We start from the raw sequence: 22,298 nt of genomic DNA on the forward strand, positions 1-22,298 counted from the left end.
AGCAGAGACACAGCCAAGCAATGTGGATGGTTTTTTTTTTTTTTTTTTTTTTTTGAGACAGAGTTTGCTCTTGTTGCCCAGGCTGGAGTGCAATGGTGCGATCTTGGCTCACCACCACCTCTGCCTCCTGGGTTCAAGGGATTCTCCTGCCTCAGCCTCCCGAGTAGCTGGGATTACAGGCATGTGCCACCATGCCTACCTAATTTTGTATATATACATATATATTTGAGATGGAGTCTGCTCTTGTCGCCCAGGCTGGAGTGCAATGGCACGATCTCGGCTCACTGCAACCTCCGCCTCCTAGGTTCAAGCGATTCTCCTGCCTCAGCCTCCTGAGTAGCTGGGATTACAGGCACCTGCCAGCACGACCAGCTAATTAATCTATCTATCAATCTATCTATCTGTCTATCTATCTATCTATCTATCTATCTATCTATCTATCTATCTATCTATATTTTAGTAGAGACGGGGTTTCACCATGTTGGCCAGACTGATCTCAAACTCCTGACCTCGTGATCCGCCCACCTTGGTCTCCCAAAGTGCTGGGATTACAGGCGTGAGCCACTGTGCCCGGCCCCAGTGTGGATGATTTTAGCAAAAATCTCAGCTAAGATAGCTTGAGGGACTTTCCCACCCTACAGAGTCTTGCTAATAGCACTGCATCCTTAGAGTCTGTAAGCCACAGACTCTGAAAATAGTCAAGGATTCCCATTGTGTCTCTCTGCCTCTTGGCCTCCAGTTCTCTTTGCTTCCATGGCGTCCTGCCTTCCTTTTGAAGGGACAAGCCCTCTCTTTACCTTGGGCTAATGAATTCAAACAGGTTACATCTTGTGGCCTCCTCAAGTGGCCTTTTGTACATCTATGCTGGAATGGATTAGACACTGGCTTTACAATTTCTTTCATTGGATAATGATAATAATAACCTAATTATTTAGCTCAGTCGCCCAGGCTGGAGTACAGTAGCTCAATCTTGGCTCACTGCAGTCTCCTTCAAGTTATTCTCCTGCCTCAGCCTCCCAAGTAGCTGGAATTACAGGCATACACCACCATGCCCAGCTACTTTTTGTGTTTTCCGTAGAGATGGGGTTTCACCATGTTGGTCAGGCTGGTCTCGAACTCCTGACCTTAGGTGATCCGCCCACCTCGGCCTCCCAAAGTGCTGGGATTACAGGTGTGAGCCACCACGCCCGGCCTAGCATGTGTAATTGACAATTGTTCCTACCTTAAAGGCTGTTATGAGAATTAAATGAGCTAATGCATGTAAAATGCATCTGCATAATATATAACACAGCTCGATAAATGTGAGTCGCTACTGTTGCCACCATTATTACCATGGCCACGTTTGCCGTTGATGATGTTCAACCACTGAAAAGCATCGTTTTCTTTCTTCTAGTAACTGTGTGTACTGAATGCTTCGCATCTGTCCCTACGGCACTTTTCAGGCTGTCACAATCCTGGGTCGTCGGGAGACTGTATCGAGCGCCCTTGCGGTGCTGGCAGCAGGGAAGAAAGAGCGAGCAGGGAGGAACTGAGGAGGGTCGGAGCGGAAGGGAGACCCAGAGACTGAGAGGAGAGAGGGGCTATAAGAAAAGAAATCAGTCGCAGCAGAACAGAACTCTCGACAAACGCACGCCCTCTTTGCGCTCTACGTTTCTTTGGACCTGGATGGAATTGGAATTGTTTTACTTTGCATCGCGGGACTGCGGTGAGGACGGGGCGGGGCGGCCCAATGGCCTCCCTGGGGTTGCTCCGCTCCCCTTCACCCTCCCTTCCCGGCCCCGCCCCGCGATTGGCCGGCGCGCCCCGGGGCTGCCGCCGATTGGTGTTCGCCGGCCCGAGCCGCGGGGCTTAAAGAGGGGGCGGGGGCGCGCTGCCCAGCAGCGCTGCTGTCCCGGCCGTGAGCCCTTCGCCGCTGAGCTCGCTGCCTCCCGCGCCGACCTCCGCCTCCAGTGTCCCGCCTCGGGCCGTCGCCCTCCAGCGACTCGCGAGCGTGGGAGACGTACCTGGACAGGCACTGTCCAGCCCGGGTCCAGGCACAGCCGTGAGGGGCGAGGCACGGGGACAAACTGGCGCCCACGATGGTGGCCACGTGCCTGCAGGTGGTGGGCTTCGTCACGAGCTTCGTGGGCTGGATCGGCGTCATCGTGACCACCTCCACCAATGACTGGGTGGTGACCTGCGGCTACACCATCCCCACCTGCCGCAAGCTGGACGAGCTGGGCTCCAAGGGGCTGTGGGCCGACTGCGTCATGGCCACGGGGCTGTACCACTGCAAGCCCCTGGTGGACATCCTCATCCTGCCGGGTAAGGACACGAGCTTGGCGGAGGCTCCCCAATCCTTATCCTCTGGGTAAAGAGCGGGATATTAGACGGCGGTCACAGAGACATTTTGGGGGCTTGAAGACCTTTGGGTACGTTTTTGACATTCCTAGTCCCACCTTGTAGAAGAATTAGGCAGCCCGGAACTTAACTTCTCTAGGCCTCAGTATTCTTACCTGGAATTTGGGGTAATAGTGGCAGTGTGGCCGGTGGTAACACTGGCCGAGTCCCCTTGAGAATGAACAAACAGGAACACATAATAGGAACTGAGTCCGTATTAATTACTGCGGCCCCAGCCCGCATCCTTCCACCGTCGGCTTCCCAAAGTCCTTCCCGCTCCCGCCAGGCCTTCCCCGGGGCGCCGAGCCTTCGCGTTAGATTCCGCCCGCAGAGGTGAGAAGGAGCGTGTAACACAAGCGGACAGGAGAATCGAACCGGCTTAGGCTGAGTTTCCCGGTCCTCATAGGATGGGAGAAGCGCCCCAGCCAGGTTAGAGCCCTCCTAGCTCTGTCCGCCCAGCCGCTGAGCGATTCACGTCCAAGGCGCTCTGGGCTGCCTGGTTTGGGAAATGACAGGTTGGTTCCCGCTTGTGCCCAGGGCCATCTCCGCTGCCCCCGCCCCTGCTGTGGGCGCGTCAGACCGCGGTGCTGCGGTGACGCCGGCTCCGGCTCCGCGCCGCTGGGTTGGATAGGGACGAGCAGGGGCTCCTCGGAGGGCGGACTCCACTGGGGAGACACGGAGCGCGCCGCCGAGGGTCGCTCGCCGCCACCCCTCCAGCGTGCCTCAGAGTGGAAAGGGGAGCTAAAAATTGACAGCCTAGCGCGGGCCAGGGGCCACATCTTCATATGTGTCCTGTGGAAACATTCTGGGCGACAGTCTCAATTCAGATTCAAACCACGAGCCAGCTGGGCAATGGCGAGGTCGGGGGCAACCCCTTGGTTTTCTGCTGGAATCTCTGTCCTGCCCCAAAGGCATGTCTTTGTCCCGGTCTCTACAAGGTGGGCTTCTGTCCCCCAGCCTTCGTGGATTGTGCTCACTTAAAGGATTTTCCCGGTTTCCTCAAGATGGGGAGAAACTTGTCCCTGAAGCCGCCAGTCAGATAAAAGACCTGCTCGCCCCTTAAGCCTCCTCCAAGCACCCCCTATTTCCAGTCCTCGCAGTCGAAATCTGAATCCCTCCTTCCTCCTTGCTGCCTAGTACTTGGCTCTTATCCCCACAAAGGCACATTTTATCTTGTTTTTTGTTGATTGTTCGTGAGTGAAGTTCTCCCACTACGTTTTAAATTCCTTGAAGATAGAGATGCTGTCCTGTTAATTCTCTTTGCTTCCTCTTCTGGACCTGGCATGGCCTCTGGCACACAATAGCTGCGGGCAGTGCTTGCCTGGCTTGCCTTACGCTATCCTTTACTTCATTTTGAACTTTTAGAAGGCCAGAGGTCAACAAACCCAGATCTAGACTCAGCTTTGGCTAATGCTGGTGTTGGCAGACCAGGCCAGCCTCCGGGATCCAGGACTCACAATCTGGGTGACGGGGAACAAATTGCTAGCATCAGTGAACCACGGTTGTCTTCTTTTGAAAAAGTTAAAATCAGATCAACCACCCATCTTTCACGATTATTTGAGGATTAAATGAGATAAGAAATGTAATCTCCTTTGAGATAGTAGATGCTTCATGAATGGTAGTTATAGTATTTTATTAAAAGCTGGGCATGGTATTTGTAGGGATCTTTGAAGCATAAAATTACCTTTGCTTCCTTCTCCTGAAATTAACTTTACTGAGCAAGTGGTTTGTTGCCAAGTGGTTTGTTTTCAGAGAACAAAGGCCATCCTCCAGAGGGGAGTGCATATTGGGGGAGTGGGGGGTGGTGCTAGTCCTTCCTGCCTTCCCCCTCTGTCACACTTTGGGTGGAGGCAGTAACAGTCCTCAGTCTCTATCTTTTGGTGTCCGGACATGGCCTTGGCACCGTAGCATGTGGACAGCCAGTGCCGTGGATTTCAGAACCTGCATTGCCAGTTGACTGCCTCCTTTGTGTGGGTGCTGGCTCTCTACAAGCTGCAGGGGCAGATGGCTGGGTCAGGGGATGGGCCTCAGACTTTCTGGAGCTCCTTTCTGGAGATCTTCAAGTCAGTAGACACTTGACTGATTATCTTTAATTCTGAAGGAGCTGAGATGGGCAGTGCTGGAAGAGGGCCCTTGTGAAGCCCGAATTCTGGCAAAACGTACCTTGCTAAGAGGCAGCGTTGAAGTTAGGACTTTGTGCACGTGAGGGTCCTGGTGTGTGAGGCAGATGTTGGGCTAGTTTCCTGGCTTTGCTATGAACTCTGCCTCACCCAGGCCGCTAGTACTAGTTCCTTCTGAGCAAAGAAGGGAGAGTAATAAATGCGCCCCCCACTTTTTTAAGAGGAGGGAGAGCTTTAATGAGAAACATTACATTTAAAAGTGAAACACATTTGTCTGTGAAATTCTCCCAGTGTCTTGTCAGAGTTATTCTAAATAAATATGACACATATTGTAATCTGTTTCTTAATAAAGTTTTTACTTGGCATTTTACTTGACAGGATAAAGTTCATGTAGTTTTTCTCTACTCTTCTATTTTTCAGTTCTCTTATTCCTTGATTTGCAATTGTTTCCATGATCTGTTGTGGGCACTGTGTTAACTCCATGAATACCAAGGCAGGTGTCTGCCATCCAGGAACCCTGAGGGCTGGAGAGATGCCTTTTAAGCAATGATGGACAGCTGGGGAAGGATGCCCAGGGTACTGTGGGGGAGGCAGATGGCACCCAACCATTTAGGGGCAGGATCCATGAGGACAGCAGCCTCTGGGGAGACAGCAAAGAGAGGAAGCCTGAATTTTAGCTTAGTCTGGGTTAGGGCCACAGCCATTGTGAATGAAAGCACGTGGTTAGGAGAAAATCACCTAGGACACCTGGAGATGAAAGCACTGCACTGAGACAGACAAAGAACACCAATGATAACAATTAACCTTTTTTGAGGATTTGGTATAGGCACCGTTTTAAGCATTGCATAAATTAACTAATGTAGTCTTCGGTAGAATTCTATTAGAGAGATGCAGGTACTATTACATTATTATCAATACTTTATTTATTTATTTATTTTGAGAAAGAGTCCCGCTCTGTCACCCAGGCTGGAGTGCAGTGGCTCTATCTCAGCTCACTGCAACCTCCGCCTCCCAGGTTCAAGCGATTCTCCTGCCTCAGCCTCCCTGAGTAACTGGGACTATAGGCGCACACCACCACACCAGGCTAATTTTTGTATTTTTAGTAGAGATGGAGTTTTGCCATGTTGGCCAGGCTGGTCTTGAACTCCTGACCTCAGAGGATTCACCTGCCTTGGCCTCCCAAAGTGCTGGGATTATAGGTGTGAGCCACCGTGCCTGGCCTATTGTTACTTTATAGATGTGGAAAGTAAGACATCATGGTTAAGTAACTTGGCCCTCACAGAATGATTCTTGGGAGATTTGAGTTTTCATCTGAACTTTCTCATGGGGATGTAATAATGTAAATAGACTCTTGGCCCCTCCACCCTGGAAGCTTGGCCAAGTGGCCTAAACCAGGGGCCCCCATTTAGTCTCTCCAGCCCCCTTTTTTCTTGCTGAGTTGTTTTAAAAGTTGAAAAGTGCTTAGTGACCTTGGACAATACTAGCACCTTCTAAGTCCTGGAATGGGCCAAGAGCGAGGAAGTGAGATGATGCTGAATTCCCCTAAGGCAGGACTCAGGAAGCAAGAGAACCCCGTGGTCTAACTTTTCCCGTCTGCTCTCTTGTTCCCAGGCTATGTGCAGGCCTGCCGTGCCCTGATGATTGCTGCCTCAGTCCTGGGTCTGCCAGCCATTTTACTGCTGCTGACTGTTCTTCCCTGCATCCGGATGGGCCATGAGCCCGGTGTGGCTAAGTACAGGCGGGCCCAGCTGGCTGGTGTTTTGCTCATTCTGCTGGGTAAGACAGCTTTCTCAATGGTACCCCACCTATGAGGGAGCCTGATGAATCTCAGATCTTGTGGTTGCTGCCTTCTCAAGTTCAAGAGAAATGTGAAAGGAAGCCAAGTGAACCCAGTGGGGGATGGACCCCCACAATCTGTATCCCTTTGTATTTTACGGGCAGTTTACATAGAGGGCTAAGTAATGTCTCTGGAAGTCACTGAACATGAAGATAAGTTTAAAAAGAGAAAGAAAGGCCGGGCGCGGTGGCTCAAGCCTGTAATCCCAGCACTTTGGGAGGCCGAGATGGGCGGATCATGAGGTCAGGAGATCGAGACCATCCTGGCTAACACGGTGAAACCCCGTCTCTACTAAAAAATACAAAAAACTAGCCGGGCGAGGTGGCGGGTGCCTGTAGTCCCAGCTACTCGGGAGGCTGAGGCAGGAGAATGGCGTGAACCCGGGAGGCGGAGCTTGCAGTGAGCTGAGATCCGGCCACTGCACTCCAGCCTGGGCGACAGAGCGAGACTCCGTCTCAAAAAAAAAAAAAAAAAAAAAAAAAAAAAAAAAGAGAAAGAGAAAGAGGATTTTGAAGGTAGGAAATACCTAAGGGAAAGACCTGAAAGATGGAAGCCTTCCAGTCTTCACAGTGGAATCCTTTTTGAACACCTATGCCCAGGTCCCAAAGCAGATCAATCGAATCAGAATTTTCTGGGCATCAGGCCAGGCAAAGATATTTTTTGAAAGCCTCCCAGGTGATGCTTATGTGCAAGCAAGACTGAGAAAATCAGTTAGTAAAGAAGGAGGCCGAGGTGGGCGAATCACCTGAGGTTGGAAGTTCAAGACCAGCGTGGCCAACATGGTGAAACCTCATCTCTACTAAAAATACAAAAATTAGCCAGGTATGGTGGTGCACGCCTGTAATCCCAGCTACTCGGTGGGGCCTGAGGCAGAAGAATCATTTGAACCCAGGAGGCAGAGGTTGCGGTGAGCTTAGATTGCGCTATTGCCTTCCAGCCTGGGTGACAGAGTGCAACTCAAAAAAAAAAAAAAAAAAAAAAAAAAAAAGAAAGAAAAAAGTAAAGAGGAGGGCAAGAGAAAAGTCAGGAGTTGAGGGTGGTTGGACCACCAGGTGATGGCTCCATCCTGGGGAAAATAGGCCGTCTTTGCTTTGGGTGTACTTGGACACCTCAATAGAATATGGTATGTGTTCATGTAGAAAAGGTATATAGGCTGTGTATACACATAGGAAGACACCTAACTCGGACTGGATGAGTTTCCAGAGCAGAAGAACCCAGCAATAAGCCCTGAGACTTGAAGAGAAGGTGGGCTGGTCATGAATTGAGGGGAGGGACAGTCCAGGGACAGGAAATGGCCTGTGCTCATTTGGTTTTGCTGATTATACGTGCACATAGAGGGCTTCATTTAACAACCTATGGAGGGTCCTTCTAGCTCTACTCTCGTCAGTGATTTCATTTCTCTCCATTTTTTTCCCCTCAGATGCTAGTTTCATCAGCACATTCTAAATCCTAATAGACGATATGAATTTTAAGAACAACTCTTGTTGCAAAGTGCACGTATCAGTGAGAAGAAATTAGTCTGGGTATGGGTTAGATATAAAATCATGTTCTTCTGAAACAAGGAATTCATACCCCCAGATTGGCATATCAGATGATGAATTTGAGGGGTAAGAATGGGCGTCAGGATTCTGTGTGGGTTGATGCCACTTAGTGGTGGGTACCTCCCATCTGGAGGCCTCACACTCACAATGATACCAGTAAGGTGAGGGGACATGAGAGGCAGGGCACCGTTTTCCAGGATTGCAAAGGGAAGGAGGTTTGCAGGTTCTTGCGAAGCCACAGGTGTGTGTGTGTGTGTGTGTTTGTGTGTGTGTGTGTGTGTGTGTGTATGTGTTAACAGGAGTGAAAAGACCACTGTAATTTCCAGAGAAAAATCTGAATGTGGAAATTTTGGTTCCAGCCACAAAGAATTTGTGTGCCAGTATCACACAGAACACATATCAGCATCTGGTGCTTTATCTGACTTACAGGGGCCCCCTCTTGCCCTGCTCTATGGAGGTCAGATCTGTGTGTCCGACTCCCTTTCCAACAGGAAAGTCAAAGCTCCACAAGTAAACTGGGTTTGCAGAATCCAGGTGAAATCCTTTTCCTAGACACTTGCTGTTTGTTACTTTCCTCACATTCTCACAGAAGCCCCAGAAGGTTCTCTTGGGCTTTGAGGATGGCAGAGCCAAAAGATGGGTCTTTTGTGTTGGGTGCTCATGTTTAGACATTCTGGCCTTCCATATAAGTGTCACAGGTATCCACAAGTAAGAGAACACACTAAAACACACAAACCCTGGAAAATAGAGAGATAAAAGCAAAGTATACATAGATAGGTAAAAAAAAAAAAAAAAAAAAAAAAACGCTAAATACAACAGAATTGTTTAGTTGAATAATCAGGGATATTGAAGGAAAAAGCAGCCGGTGGTTTGAAACTTCCTAGCTGAATTTGTTTTTCTTTGTCTTCTAAAAGTGGGTTAATGTAGATAGTCAGAATCACAGAGGAAGAAAGTGAGGTGGGGCTGGGGAGTGGGTGAGTGCCTCAGTCCCTGTTTGCCTGTCTGGAGTGAAACTATGGGGGAGGCAGGACATTGAGGGATCTGACCCCACCCAAGGAGGCTGCCCGTTTCCGGACACTCCCCGGAGTCCCCTCATTGCACTTTTACGGCCTTGCATTTCTGATATTGTCTGCCCTTGCTCCTATCCAGATTTATTTCTCAGTGGGTCACCACTGCCTGTGGGTTGGATGTTGTTTTGACTAGAACGAGCTAGCTCTGGAAATGTAAAGCTCATTGTCTCAGGCATGGCACCTGCTGATCTCCTCTAGGTCTTCTCACCACGGAGCCCCAAGTGCCTTGTTTCCCCTGTTGGCAGTGGTGGGAGGAGCACGGGGAGTGAAGGCTCCCTTTGTGTTCCTCTGGACTGTTTTCTGTCACTCCCTCAGAGAAGCCAGCGCTAGGCCTGGGCAGGGTCCTCAGGGTCACTGAATGGGGCTGAGCGAAAACCTCATTCGACCAAAGAAGATGAGGCATCCCCTGGAGTTCAGGGGCCTGGGAACTGGACACAGTATCACAGCTAGTCCTGGTATAGGAACTGTGAACACTGCTAATTAAAATCTGTTTTTCCTGACCCTGAAAATCTGTAATTATTTTTGTGAAACCTTAAAAAAATTATGTGTGTTGTACAGCATTATCTTCTCAGCAGTTACGTTTAATGGTGTGAGGATTTGGTTCCTGCTGTGGAGGAAGAAATAGAAGCCAGTTGCTTCTAAAGCCAGATGAGTGGCGCAGGAGCAGCAGGCTCTCAGATCTGTGGTGGATTTGAGGCTAATCTGTTTGTGGCTTTTTAAGAGTTCCTGCCAAGGCAGGAGGTGCCTATGCCCTGAATTGTTTGATGTTATCAGTTGGAATCAGATCCAACTGTGCTTAATCTGGAATCTACTACTTTCTGGCTGTGTGAACTAGGGCAGTTCCTTAATGTCTCTGGTCCCTTCCATAAAATGGGAACAATAACGCCTGCTTCTCAAGTTAGTAAAAGCAGTGAAGTGATGTGTGAAAATTATTTAGCATGGGATCTGGCACATAGTAAGTTCTCAATAAATGGTTGCTATTATTTTTGTTATTGTTGGTTAGCTGGTTAAAAAAATACCCAGAGAGCAGCTGGGTATTCTTCCAATCATGTCTAATTTCCTTATTTTTATTTTTATTTTTTTATTTTTTGAGATGGAGCTTTGCTCTGTTGCCCAGGCTAGAGTGCAGTGGCGCAATCTTGGCTCACTGCAACTTCTGCCACGCAGGTTCAAGCGATTCTCCTGCCTCAGGCTCCCGACTAGCTGGGATTACTGGCATGTGCCACCATGCCAGGCTAATTTTTGTATTTTTTGTAGAGATGGAGTTTCACCATATTGGGCAGGCTGGTCTCAAACTCCTGAGCCGTAAGCCACCGCACCCGGCCAAGAAGGTCTTTAAGAACATTTTTATTGTGGAAAATATCAGACCTATGTAAAAGTAGAGGAATAGTATAATAAACCCCTGTGAACCCAACCTCCTCAACAGTGATCAACTCATGACTGTAATACATGCTTCATCTTTCCACTTCTCCATTTCTTCCAGTCTGCAGATTTTTTAAAGGAAATCTTAGCATATCAAGGAAGTTTTTTTTTTTTTTGCTATTACTAATGTAAGAAGTCAGAATAATTTATTTATTTATTTATTTATTTATTTATTTATTTATTTATTTTTTTGAGACTGAGTCTGGCTTTGTTGCCCAGGCTGGAGTGCAGTGGCTGGATCTCAGCTCACTGCAAGCTCCGCCTCCCGGGTTTACGCCATTCTCCTGCCTCAGCCTCCGGAGTAGCTGGGACCACAGGTGCCCGCCACCTCGCCCGGCTAGTTTTTTGTATTTTTTAGTAGAGACGGGGTTTCACCGTGTTAGCCAGGATGGTCTCGATCTCCTGACTTTGTGATCCGCCCGTCTCAGCCTCCCAAAGTGCTGGGATTACAGGCTTGAGCCACCGTGCCCGGCAAAAGTCAGAATAATTTAAATGACTTTAATGAAAATTTTGCTTTGTGCTAGAAATGGTACTTTTGAAAGTTCTTTCAGGGTTGGGCGTGGTGACTCACGCCTGTAATCCCAGCATTTTGGGAGGCTGAGGTGGGTGCATCACCTGAGGTCAGGAGTTTGAAACCAGCCTGACCAACATGAAGAAACCCTGTCTCTACTTAAAATATAAAATTAGCTGGGCATGGTGGCACACGCCTGCATTCCCAGCTACTCGGGAGGCTGAGGCAGGAGAATCACCTGAACCCAGCAGGCAGAGGTTGCGGTGAGCTGAGATCGCGCCATTGCACTCCAGCCTGGGCAACAAGAGTGAAACTGCATCTCAAAAAACAGAAAACAAAAAAACCAACCAAAAAACACAAAATACAAAAATTAGCCAGGTATGGCAGGCGCCTGTAATCCCAGCTACTTGGGAGGCTGAGGCACAAGAATTGCTTGAACCCACGTGGTGGAGTTTGCAGTGAGCTGAGATCATGCCACTGCACTCCAGCCTGGGCGACAGAGTGAGACTGTCTCAAAAAAAAAAAAAAAAAAAAGCCTTTCAGTGGAAAGTGACAAAGCATGAAAAAAGGTTCATTGGGGCTAGGCGTGGTATTTCACGCCTGTAATGTAGCACTTTGGAAGGGCAACATGGGCAGATTGCTTGAGCCCAGGAGTTCGAGACCAGCCTGGCCAACATGGCAAAACCCCATCCCTACTAAAAATACAAAAGTTAGGCCAGCCTGGTGGTGTGCCCCTGTGATTCCAGCTACTCAGGAGGCTGAGGATCGATGCTCAGGAGAACGAGGCTGCAGTGAGTTGAGATTGCACCACTGCCCTCCAGCCTGGGTGACAGAGACCCTATCCAAAAAAAAAAAAAAAAAAAAAGTAGGTTTATTGGAAGGAGGAAGAAATGTCAGTGCCCACTGACCTTGTCTTTCTCTGTCTCTTTGTCTGTCTGTCTGTCTCTCAGTTGTTACCTCCAAAGTCAAACACACCTATATTGATTTTTTTTAACTTTGTGTTTGTTTAACTCCATATATTACCATGTGTCATCTCATCTCTAAAGAGATTAAAAGCCACACTTACATTTCATTGCTTTAAAATGGACTTCTCAAATATTTTCCTTTTGGTCATGTCACCATCATTCTTAGTTTTTAACAAGGCATATCTTATCAATTAAATAATGTACTGTATTGCATTATTTGAAACTTGTTCTCAAAAGAGGCAAACAATTTTATTCTTTGAAGAGCAAGGAATTCTACTTATGAGAGGACTAGGTTTAGATATATCTGTCTTTACATAGTGAAGCTTTCTTCTCCCTTCCCTTTCTCTCTCCTTCTCTTCCTCCTTCTCCTCCTTCTCATTTTTAGCTAAGAATATACCTCAGTTTTACTTTCTATTCTCCAACAACAAATGGTACCCCCCAACCTTGTGTAGTTAACTATTGCATCTTCTGAAGGTAGCAGAGGAGAAAGACTGAAAAATCTGAGTGCTAAAATTACTGTCTTGTTTTTAGAGACTTAATTTAAAAATATATTCTGATGATGCAAAAAGAAAAAGAACAAAAATTTCCTTTATCTTTCTTCAATTTTCTTGACCTTACAGGTAACTGACTTTTTAAAAAAACATTTTCTTTATTTTTCCCAAATGACAGAGAGAACCATTCCAAACTCATCTTTTTGGGTTTGCAAATAAAAATAAATTTATCAGACCTTCTATGTCTTTAAGAAAGGCAATTTTTTTTGGCCAGTTCTATTACTATTTCACATGTTTTTAAGTTACGTAATGATTTGACTTGCGTTTTTAACTCTACTGGACAAAACATATCCCTTTCTTCCTTGAAACCATTGCTGAAATTGAGTAAATTCTCCTATTTTAGTTTTTAAACATTTTTCATTTTGAGTTCAATTGGAGGTCACTGTTTTCAGTGAGCCTCTCATTTCCTTTCATGTTGTGTGGTAGTCTGTCATTTTTTAGTGGTTTTGATGTGATTCATCTTTGAGAGCCACAGGAATTCCACCCAGGGTTCATTTGTCTCCTAGGAAGTAAAGAGCCTGCTGGCACTCATTTGCCTTGTTTTGTGTGAATTATAAGAGAAGGAAATCTTTAATGAGGTCAATGATGAGCTTGCGACTTTAAGTGTGTTAAAATCTACCTTTCTACCTTTCACTTCATACACACCAAAACTGAGGTCCAAAGTCATAAAATCTTATTGTGATTTTATGACTTTGGACCTCAGTTTTGGTGTGTATGAAGTGAAAGGTAGAATTGAAATGAGACTACTTCTCATCCATCCATCCATTCATTCCCCCGTTCACTCATCCATCCCTATGGAGGTTCATTGTATGAGATGTTTAGACCTTTTTCTGATTTTTCCCTTTTTTTAATGATTTATATTGGAATAAAACCTAACAAAATCCCTAAAATACTCAAAACCAAGACTGATGGTTACTTTTGGGATATTGAGCCTGATTATTTCCCTGTGTTTAAAACAAGATAATCTTGTTTTATTATTTGCTTAAGGGAACAATTAAATGAATTTAGAGGCAGTTTCTTGTCTTATTCTATAAAATCTAAACTAAACCTGAAAGTTAGGTTTACATTGGATGTGGGGAATGCTTTCCTGCATGTGTGTGCACATGTGCTGTATGTGTAAATACAGTATAGTTGAAAAATATAAAACTTGATTTGAACCCTGAGTTGTTTTGAGACCAGTTGTTTATAGGAAAGATCAGTTAGCTTGAACCATATCAGTTGTTTGGGAATTATAACTTTTTTCCCTACAGAATTCAGCTTTTCACTCCCCTTCTTTTTCCTCTAAACAAGCCTGGGTATTTGGAAGCCCTTGCTAGGTTGCTGTTTTTGCCAGTAGCAAAATGAATGCCCACTTTTGAGGTTTGGGGCTGTGTAAGTAGATTGTGTATGCTATGGAAAATCTACGGTAGTTCTCTCTTGCTGAAACCCTCCAAAAGAGGATTTTAGTCCCCTGTTCTGACAGAGAAAAAGGTTTTTCTCTGTGTCTTGCTGAAAGTAGAGACTCTGATAATAGCCAAGCAATTCTCCAAGAGTGCCTGATTTGGAATCCATGTCAGAGAAGAGAAAGAAAAAGACTTTCCCCTGCATCTGAGGTTTCCTAAGTCCTGAGCTAGAAAGGGAGGTTTCAGGTACACATTGCTCTTCTTGAACATTCTAGTCACAGAAGGAAAATACATGTTCTCATGGTATCTCATATGAAAATATTACAGAAGCTGGCATGACTGTGCTTACTTTTTAAGAAAAAGGAAACATTAGCATATGGGTAGATTTTAGCTGCTGCTGCTGCTGCTGTTGCTTTTTTTTTTTTTTAACACAGAATCTTGCCCTGTTGCCTAGGCTGGAGTGCAGTGGTGAGCTCTCCACTCACTGCATCCAACCTCTGCCTTCCGGGTTCAAGCAGTTCTCCCTGCCTCAGCCTCCTAAGTAGCTGGGATTACAGTTGCCCACCATCCATGCCTGGCTAATTTTTGTATTTTTTAGTAGAGACGGGGTTTTGCCATGTTGGCCAGGCTGGTCTTGAACTCCTGACCTCAGGTGATCCGCCCACCTCGGCCTCCCAAAGTGCTGGGATTACAGGTGTGAGCCACCATGCCTGGCCAATTTTAGCTTCTTAGATAATCTATAAATAATTAATGGAGTGAATTTGGGCTGTTAGAAAGCCAATCTGGGCAATTCATAGCTTTTCAAATTAACTTTCTTCCTTCTGATTTCCTCTTGAGATCTATTCTTTTTAAGGATAGAGATCATATATTTTTATGTGTATCTATACTCAGCTTGTGGGAGTGGTTTAATCTATTGCAATAAGAATCTATGTTACGAGCAACACAAATGCAATGAGACTGTTTAAAAGGTCTTTCAAAATGGGTAAGACCAATCCTTTTTTCCATTTAGAACTAATATACAAGGCTGTTAGATTTGATTGCTTATGTTAAATTATATTTCTTCTCTGCGGGCATAGAGAGTAAGTTAGAAAATCACTCACCATGAGTAGAAATCAGAAAAAAGCTTGCTGAGTTGAAAGTGATAAGGGTATCCCTGGTGGCAAACGTCACACTGGCAGTGCAGTATTCTTTCTTAATTTGTTGATGGAAACCTCATTGTTATTATTATTATTGTTATTATTTTTCCGTCTGCCAACCTTAATGTGCCATCTCAACTTAAAGAGGTTTGGAGTTACTTTGTCTAGAGCTGTGTTGTTCAGTACAGTAGCCACTAGCTACATGTGGCCATTTAAATTAAAAGTAGTGAAAATTCAAAATTCAGTTCTTCATCTCACTAGCCTCATGACAAATGATCAATGGTCCCACATAACTTGTGGCTACTCCATTTGACAGTGCTGGTCTAGATATTTGAAAAAAATATAAAAAAGTCTTCATAGCCTCTTGCCTGCCCATGTTTTGTTACTTTGCTTATAAAGAGGTGAAAAACTACATGATATATAAGCTATTTCTTATTTTACTCTATAAAATCAAAACCAAAACGAAGATTAGATTGATTGGTGCAAGACCAAAAGTAAAGTTCTACCATTTTGACCCCCGAATGGGTGAGTTTTTCTACTCCAAGGACTGTTCATTTGTGTGTTGGGATTTTGTGATTGTGAACAGCGTAATACAAACTTGAACCTTTATCTGGTACTCCATTTTCATCCAGCAACATTCACCACATCAAGAGAAATTTCATGCCTTCTCCAGATCTTTGTAATGTGAATTGACCAAACTGAGAAAATAGAGTGGAAAATTGAGGTGGCTGCCATCTCGTTTCTCATTTTTGAATAGCTCAGATAATTCAGCCATTCAACTGGTCTACATTGAGCATGTACTATTTGCCTCGTACCAAGGTAGACATAAGTAAGACATGGACCCTACCTTCAAGGAACTCAGAGAGCTTACAATGACACATAGATAGGTAAAGCAATAATTATAATACAATTAGGTAAGTATATTAATTTTAGAATTATAACTAGATATGAAGTGTTGATATACAAGTAAATACAAATAAATATTTTTTGGACTTAAATGGTTTATTTCTAGGTCTTTACATTGGAATTATTTTATTTCTGCCACCTGCTGGAAAAAATAAGGACCCAGCAGTCAGCTTCTTCTACAGATGCCAACTGCTACATATTGGTTCAGTGTTGAGGGAGCAGAGCCGTGTGTATGGAGCTTTTTGGAGCTGGCTGGAAGCCACAAGTGTGTGTATGTGGAGTGAGTGGGCCTGCCCACGTGCTTGGTGTGTGATGGGTGCGCCCAGTCACGGCCTCTCCATGTCTCTCCAGCTCTCTGCGCCATTGTTGCCACCATCTGGTTCCCTGTGTGCGCCCACCGTGAGACCACCATCGTGAGCTTTGGCTACTCCCTGTATGCAGGCTGGATTGGTGCTGTGCTGTGCCTCGTGGGTGGCTGTGTCATCCTCTGCTGCGCTGGAGATGCCCAGGCCTTTGGTGAAAACCCTTTCTACTACTCTTCGGGCTCTAGCTCCCCGACGCATGCCAAGAGTGCCCATGTATAAGAGGGCTGCCCGGCTGCCCACAGAGGTGCTGTAGATGCTGGGCTCAGGGCCCTAGGTTTGCTAGTCACAGTGTGGGGGAAGCCCACTCCTCTGCCAGGCTTAAAGCCAAAGGTCTAGAAAAGCATCCTGTCTGGCATTTTGTAGTCTTAACTTCTCTCCCTTTCCCCCATCTTTTGGTTGCCTTTAAAGAAATCTCTAGCTCAGATAATGCCCATACATTTTTTCTCATGGCGTTGCCAACTATTAGCTCTTTTCTTGGGCATTCTTTTGCTGTTTATTAAAAAATATATATATTTTGTTTCTTTAAATTTCAAATGTTTTGCAAACATCACTGAGTTAGGTGGGGGTGGGGAAGAGAAATACAAGACACTTTTTTTTTTTTTTTTTTTTTTTAAATAGGGCCTCACTCTGTTACTCAGGCTGGAGTGCAGTGGTGTGATCTCGGCTCACTGTAGCCTCAACCTCCCAGGCTCAAGTGATCCTCCTGCCTCAGCCTCCCAAGTAGCTGGGACTACAGGCGTCCAACACTACACCCAGCTAATTTTCAAGTTTTTTGTAGAGATGAGGGCTCCCTATGTTGCCCAGGTTGATCTAGAACTCCTGGACTTTATCCTCCTGCCTTGGCCTCCCAAAGTGTTGGGATTATAGGAGTGAGTCACCGCACCGGCCAAGACACTTTTCAAACTGATACAGCTGACAATGGGAGCCTCATAAAGATGGCTTTTGTTTCTTCCCTTCAAGGTCATTTACTTGTACGAGACAGAAAAAGATAGCAATGGGGACATGGGATGCGGGAGGGAGGGGAATAGTGGAAGTTTCTTTCCATGGGAAACTTTCCCTTTTGTAAGCTGAGGGCCAGGGGTAGGGATATTTTTTAGTTTGTGATTTTACATTTATCTGTACATACTTTTTCAAGATTGATCGTTTTTATAACCATGGTTTTCCTGAAATCCTCAATTCATCAATATGAAGGAAATGAACCAGATAGACTTTATGCAATAAATAACAGTGCAAGTGAGCATAACTTTAACTGATGTTCCACAAAACATTTTTGATTTCAGGTTTGTATGATGTAGTTTTTAATCCTACATTTTCACATGCTTCAAACTAACACATTTTTAAAGCTTTCCCCCACTTTTCTCTCTATTTGCATTGTTAGCCATCTTGAAGTGATGTTGTTTAACATAAATTGTACTGTTGAATTTGGCTTTACGGGTGTAAACACTGATGGTATATCAGTATCTGAGACCCCAAACTCTCCAAATACTGATGGTGCATTTTATTCTTTAAGTGAAATCTGTGCAATAAAATAACAGACTGTCTGCAAAACTGGCCTTCGATCTTCTGTTGTATCCAAAGGTATCATTACTGATTAAAAAAAAAACTCATTAATCTCTACTGGTAATTTATAGGTATTCAGATCAGTGATTTCAAAAACAAGTAATTCTGCATTGCCTTGAATAATTAAAAAGTTATATTTTATTCACTGTATCGTGATGGTAATTTGTGGTCATGAACGCATAACCTCCATGCTCTCTAGGTTTCTTCAGTGGGATGACTTTATGGCATCTTTAATCATCGATCAATGGGCAGCAATCAGAAACAAAGTTCTCAGCATTGTGCAGTTAATGTCCTTCATCTACTTTGAACACTTAGTAAAGGAATTGATTGGCTAGGTATCAAAGGAGAATGAAAGAAACCTATTTTATTGGATCTTTAAGTAATAATATCTAAATACATTTCGTTCAAACATACATATGTAGCTGTTTGGACATTTTGGACAAAGACCCATTGAGTTGATTTTTATTTGTTTTCTGTTCCAGAAACTCTGTCAAGTTATGGGCCTGGTTTAAGAAAACACATTACAATCTATTTTGGCAGACTTCTTCCAAATAAAATACTAATTTCATTAGCTGATAGTAGAATAATTGGCAAATATTTCCTCTTTGGAAATACTAATTTGGGCTAGCCATTTTGCAGAAATTTGTGTAGTTTTAATTATAACCTGTTGGAAAGTATTTCTAAATTACTTATACATAAAACATAATCTTTTTTTGTTTGTTTTTTTGAGAAGAAGGCTCCCTCTGTTGCCCAGGCTGGAGAGCAGTAGTGCGATCTCACCCCGCTGCAACCTCCGCCCCTTGCCCCTTGGGTTCGAGCAATTCTTGTGCCTCAGCCTCCCAAGTAGCTGGGACTATAGGTGTGTGCCATCACACCTGGCTAATTTTTGTATTTTTAGTGGAGACAGGGTTTTGCCATGTTGGCCAGGCTGGTCTGGAACTCCTGGCCTCAAGTGATCCTCCTGCATCAGCCTCCCAAAGTGCTGGAATTACAGGTGTGAGCTACCGCGCCTGGCCATAGAAGACAATTTTTATGTTAACTAAAATATTTGCTTAGCTGTAATATAGCTTTTGTAAGGATAAAAGTCATGTGACTACATTGGAGGACCCTCCCTACCTCATTAAAACTTGTCAGGGTATAACAATTATGAACCAGAAGGGAACAAAAAGCATTTGAGGGAGTGGACGAGGACGCTTCAGACCCCATGATCCCTTTCCTCACAACCGCCTGCTTGTGTCAGAAGTGTCATTAAGTGGGACTCCTCTCTTATGGATGTATTGACTCTCCCGCTCCTTCCCTGAGCTGCTGCTTGGTTTCTCTCATAAGGGGCTTCAGTGTAAGTTTTCCCTTCAGTGTAAGAAGAGAGACTCCCAAATCTCTCCTAGCTGACCATTCCCTGACTAATGAGGGAATCCCAGTTTGGAGGTCATAACTCTAGTGTTAGGTTTACTATCAGTTTGATGGAGGAGAGGTTGATGTGCCTCTAGAACAGTACTGTCCACTGGGAATACGATGTGAGCCATGTATGTAACTTAAAATTTTCTAGTAGCCACATTTCAAAAGCTAAAAATAGACAAGGGAAATTAATGTATTTTATTTGATCCAGTACATCCAAAATATTATCATTTCAATATGTAATCAATTGATGAGATATTTCACACCCTTGTTTTTGTATTGTCTTTGGATTCCAGCGTGTATTTTACACTTGCAGCACGTCTCCATTTACACCAGCCACATTTCAAGTGTTCAGTAGCCACTCGTGGCTGGAAGCTTTTGGATTGGACAGCACAACTGTGGAACAACAGGTTCTGTCTCAGTAACCATCAAGAGGATCAGTCTTCATTATCTTATCTGCTCTCATTAGAATCCCCTGAGAACTTGGCAATTATAATTTATTGAATAATTATAATAAATGTTCACCTAGGTGAAGGCAATGGCCCCCAATCACGTGTAAAATGGCAGGCTTAAAGTACTCTGTCTAAGTAACAGGGCAAAGGGAATTCACACTATTGAGACCTGTATGTGTTAGGAGCTTCATACATTTCATCCTCCCCATGGTCCCTATTGTATAGATGAGAAAAATAGCATGTGGAGAGTTGAGGTTGTCAAGATCATATAGCCACTATGTAAACGAAAAGGGATTTAAGACTATGTAACTCTAAAGCCCGAGTTGTCCAATTTAAGAATCATGGCTAGGACTGGGCGCAGTGGCCCATGCCTGGAATCCTACCACTTTGGGAGGCTGAGGGGGGCAGATTGCCTGAGCTCAGGGGTTCAAGACCAGCCTGGGCAACACGGTGAAACCCTGTCTATACTAAAGTGCAAAATAAATTAGCTGGGTGTGGCAACTTGCATCTGTAGTCCTGGCTACTCGGAAGGCTAAGGCAGAAGAATCGCTTGAACCTGGGAGGCGAGATCACGCCAGTGTACTCCAGCTTGGGCGACAGAGCGAGACTCCGTTTCTCTTAAAAAAAAAAAAAAAGGAATCACAGCTAGAGATTCACTCTCTTCATTAGGGTGGGGAGCCAAGAATCTGCGTTATTGTTGTGTACCCTCAGTGATTCTTATAAGGTAGTCCCCACACTACACTTTGAGAAACAGCAAACAAAAGGACTTCTTTCTCAAGCCTTTCTGTAAGCGCGACTCCATGTCCTCCCTGGTCTCCTGTTTGATGGTCACCGGAGATGAGATGATTTTGAGAATCACACCATGCTTTACTCTCTCTCTTTAGCCTGTTCTGAAGAGACCACATGCAGGGGATTTTTGGTTTGAAAATGAAACAGTCCGGCTCATGCTTTCCAAGAATTTGATAGAAACCAAATTAGAGAGAAAAGAATGTTTCAAGGCAATCTCTGAATCTAGGGATGTTAGTTACAATGACAGTAATAAAAAAGAGAAGATTGTGTGCTTAAAGAATACAAGTTACATATTTGTGCTGAATTGGTTTGGGTTAACAATAGAACAAGGTTTGGTTGTATCTTGCCCTGCTTTTTTTTTTTTTTTTTTTTTTTTTAATTAAAAAGAAATCTGCATGTCAGTGTTTCTCTATACAATGTACACAATGTGAACTGCAACATCTTAAATGTTTGGCAGGACATTCATGCTCATGACATCACATGCTGAGAGGACAGGGAGGCCACTGTAGGGCTGGCCTCGAAGAGAGGCAGCATCAGTGCTACCATTGAGATGTCCCCACAAAAGAGTGTGTGACAGCCAGATGTGCAGCTTAATGGAGACTGAACCAGGATTGTGGGTGGAACATTGGCACATGCTGCTTATGGCTTGAATAGCAGCTCTTGAGGAATCTATATTTCTCTACCTCATGCAGAATCTTAGAGCTCTGGCTTTGTGGCCCTGTGGCTGGGGGAGGGAGTGGAGATGGAGGAACTTGTCACTGCTCCATGCCCCATTGTTGAAATGGAAAATGTGGAAATGTTAAGCCGTTTCTAGAGGATTGTGGAAGGTAAGAATTGCTTCCAAATACAAAAGATCACCTGATCGTCACAGTTGGGGGCTTTCTTGAATAAAAATGGTTTTATCTTTATATCTCTTATGTTGAATTCTATAGCTATGCTTTTCAAACTGTAGTGTTGATACGGATCACTTGGGGATCTTGTTAAAATGCAGATTCTAATTCAGCAAGTGTGTGGTAGGGCCTGAGGTTTGGCATTTCTGACCAGCTCTCAGGGGATGCTGACGCCGATGGTCCCAGACTCACACCCTGGGTAAACAGACTCTGGAGTCTACCTCCTGCGGAAGCACAGATCAGCTTTGTGCATAGCCATCGTGAGTGGTGCCTGTTTTTGTGGAAGACACTGGGAGTGGTTCTTTGCCCTTCAAAGTAATTCTGGAGCCTCACTGGCCAGTAATTCTGGTGTAGAATCATTCTTTTGGCTTCAAGGTTTTGTTCCTTATTTAAATATAAACACTCAGTGGTACGCTTGAGCTAAGTACTGACTCTTGAAAGCTGATTATCACATTTTCAGGAAGTTTGCAAGCCAGTTGATATCATGTTAGGAGCTTGATAGCAGCCATGGTGGGAGAGTCATTCCACAGAAATCACCAAACACTGCAGATCATGCATTTCTGCCCCAGCTCCAGCTTCCGGTCAGTTGCTAAAAATTTACCAAGCCACCACTGCTTAGCTCTTGGAGAACCACACATTAAGCTGTATCAGACCTTGTCACTGTAATTGGGAAAGGCTCTATTCCTCCCCTCCCTGAGAATAAGTTTCGATGAAGGAAGGTGGGTAGAGCTAGGAGTACATGGGGTGACTTCGGGAAAAGAGATGTACCAGCTGCGGTCTCCTGGGGCTGTGTGTGCACTGCTCTCCTTGTTTGTCCTGAGTCTGAGGGTCTTGGTGGCCTGGTAGACAAAGGGCTGCTTCCTCACCTTTTAGTCTGGTTCCTAGGCTTGGAGAGTGGTCGGTAAAACCGGCTTGTATATCAAATACCATGGCTACCAGGTTAGTGCATAAGGCCATCCTATTCTCTTTTGAACTCATATACTTGGGGCGTCACTAATCTGGCTTCTAGAAGTTTCCTGGCAGATTT

At 44.9% G+C, this 22,298-nt stretch overlaps 1 protein-coding gene across 1 annotated transcript; it reads left to right on the top strand.

Annotated features, from left to right (window-relative positions):
* Positions 1-1,879: 1,879 nt before the first annotated feature.
* On the top strand, positions 1,880-16,769 carry CLDN11 (claudin 11). Its single transcript, NM_001260553.2, is given in 3 exon segments — positions 1,880-2,304; positions 6,111-6,275; positions 16,172-16,769. Coding segments are annotated over 3 exon segments (624 nt in total). The 5' UTR covers positions 1,880-2,078; the 3' UTR covers positions 16,405-16,769.
* The last annotated feature ends 5,529 nt before the right edge of the window (positions 16,770-22,298 follow it).

The sequence above is a fragment of the Macaca mulatta genome, chromosome 2 (assembly GCF_049350105.2).
Source record: "Macaca mulatta isolate MMU2019108-1 chromosome 2, T2T-MMU8v2.0, whole genome shotgun sequence".
Classification (NCBI taxonomy): domain Eukaryota; kingdom Metazoa; phylum Chordata; class Mammalia; order Primates; family Cercopithecidae; genus Macaca; species Macaca mulatta.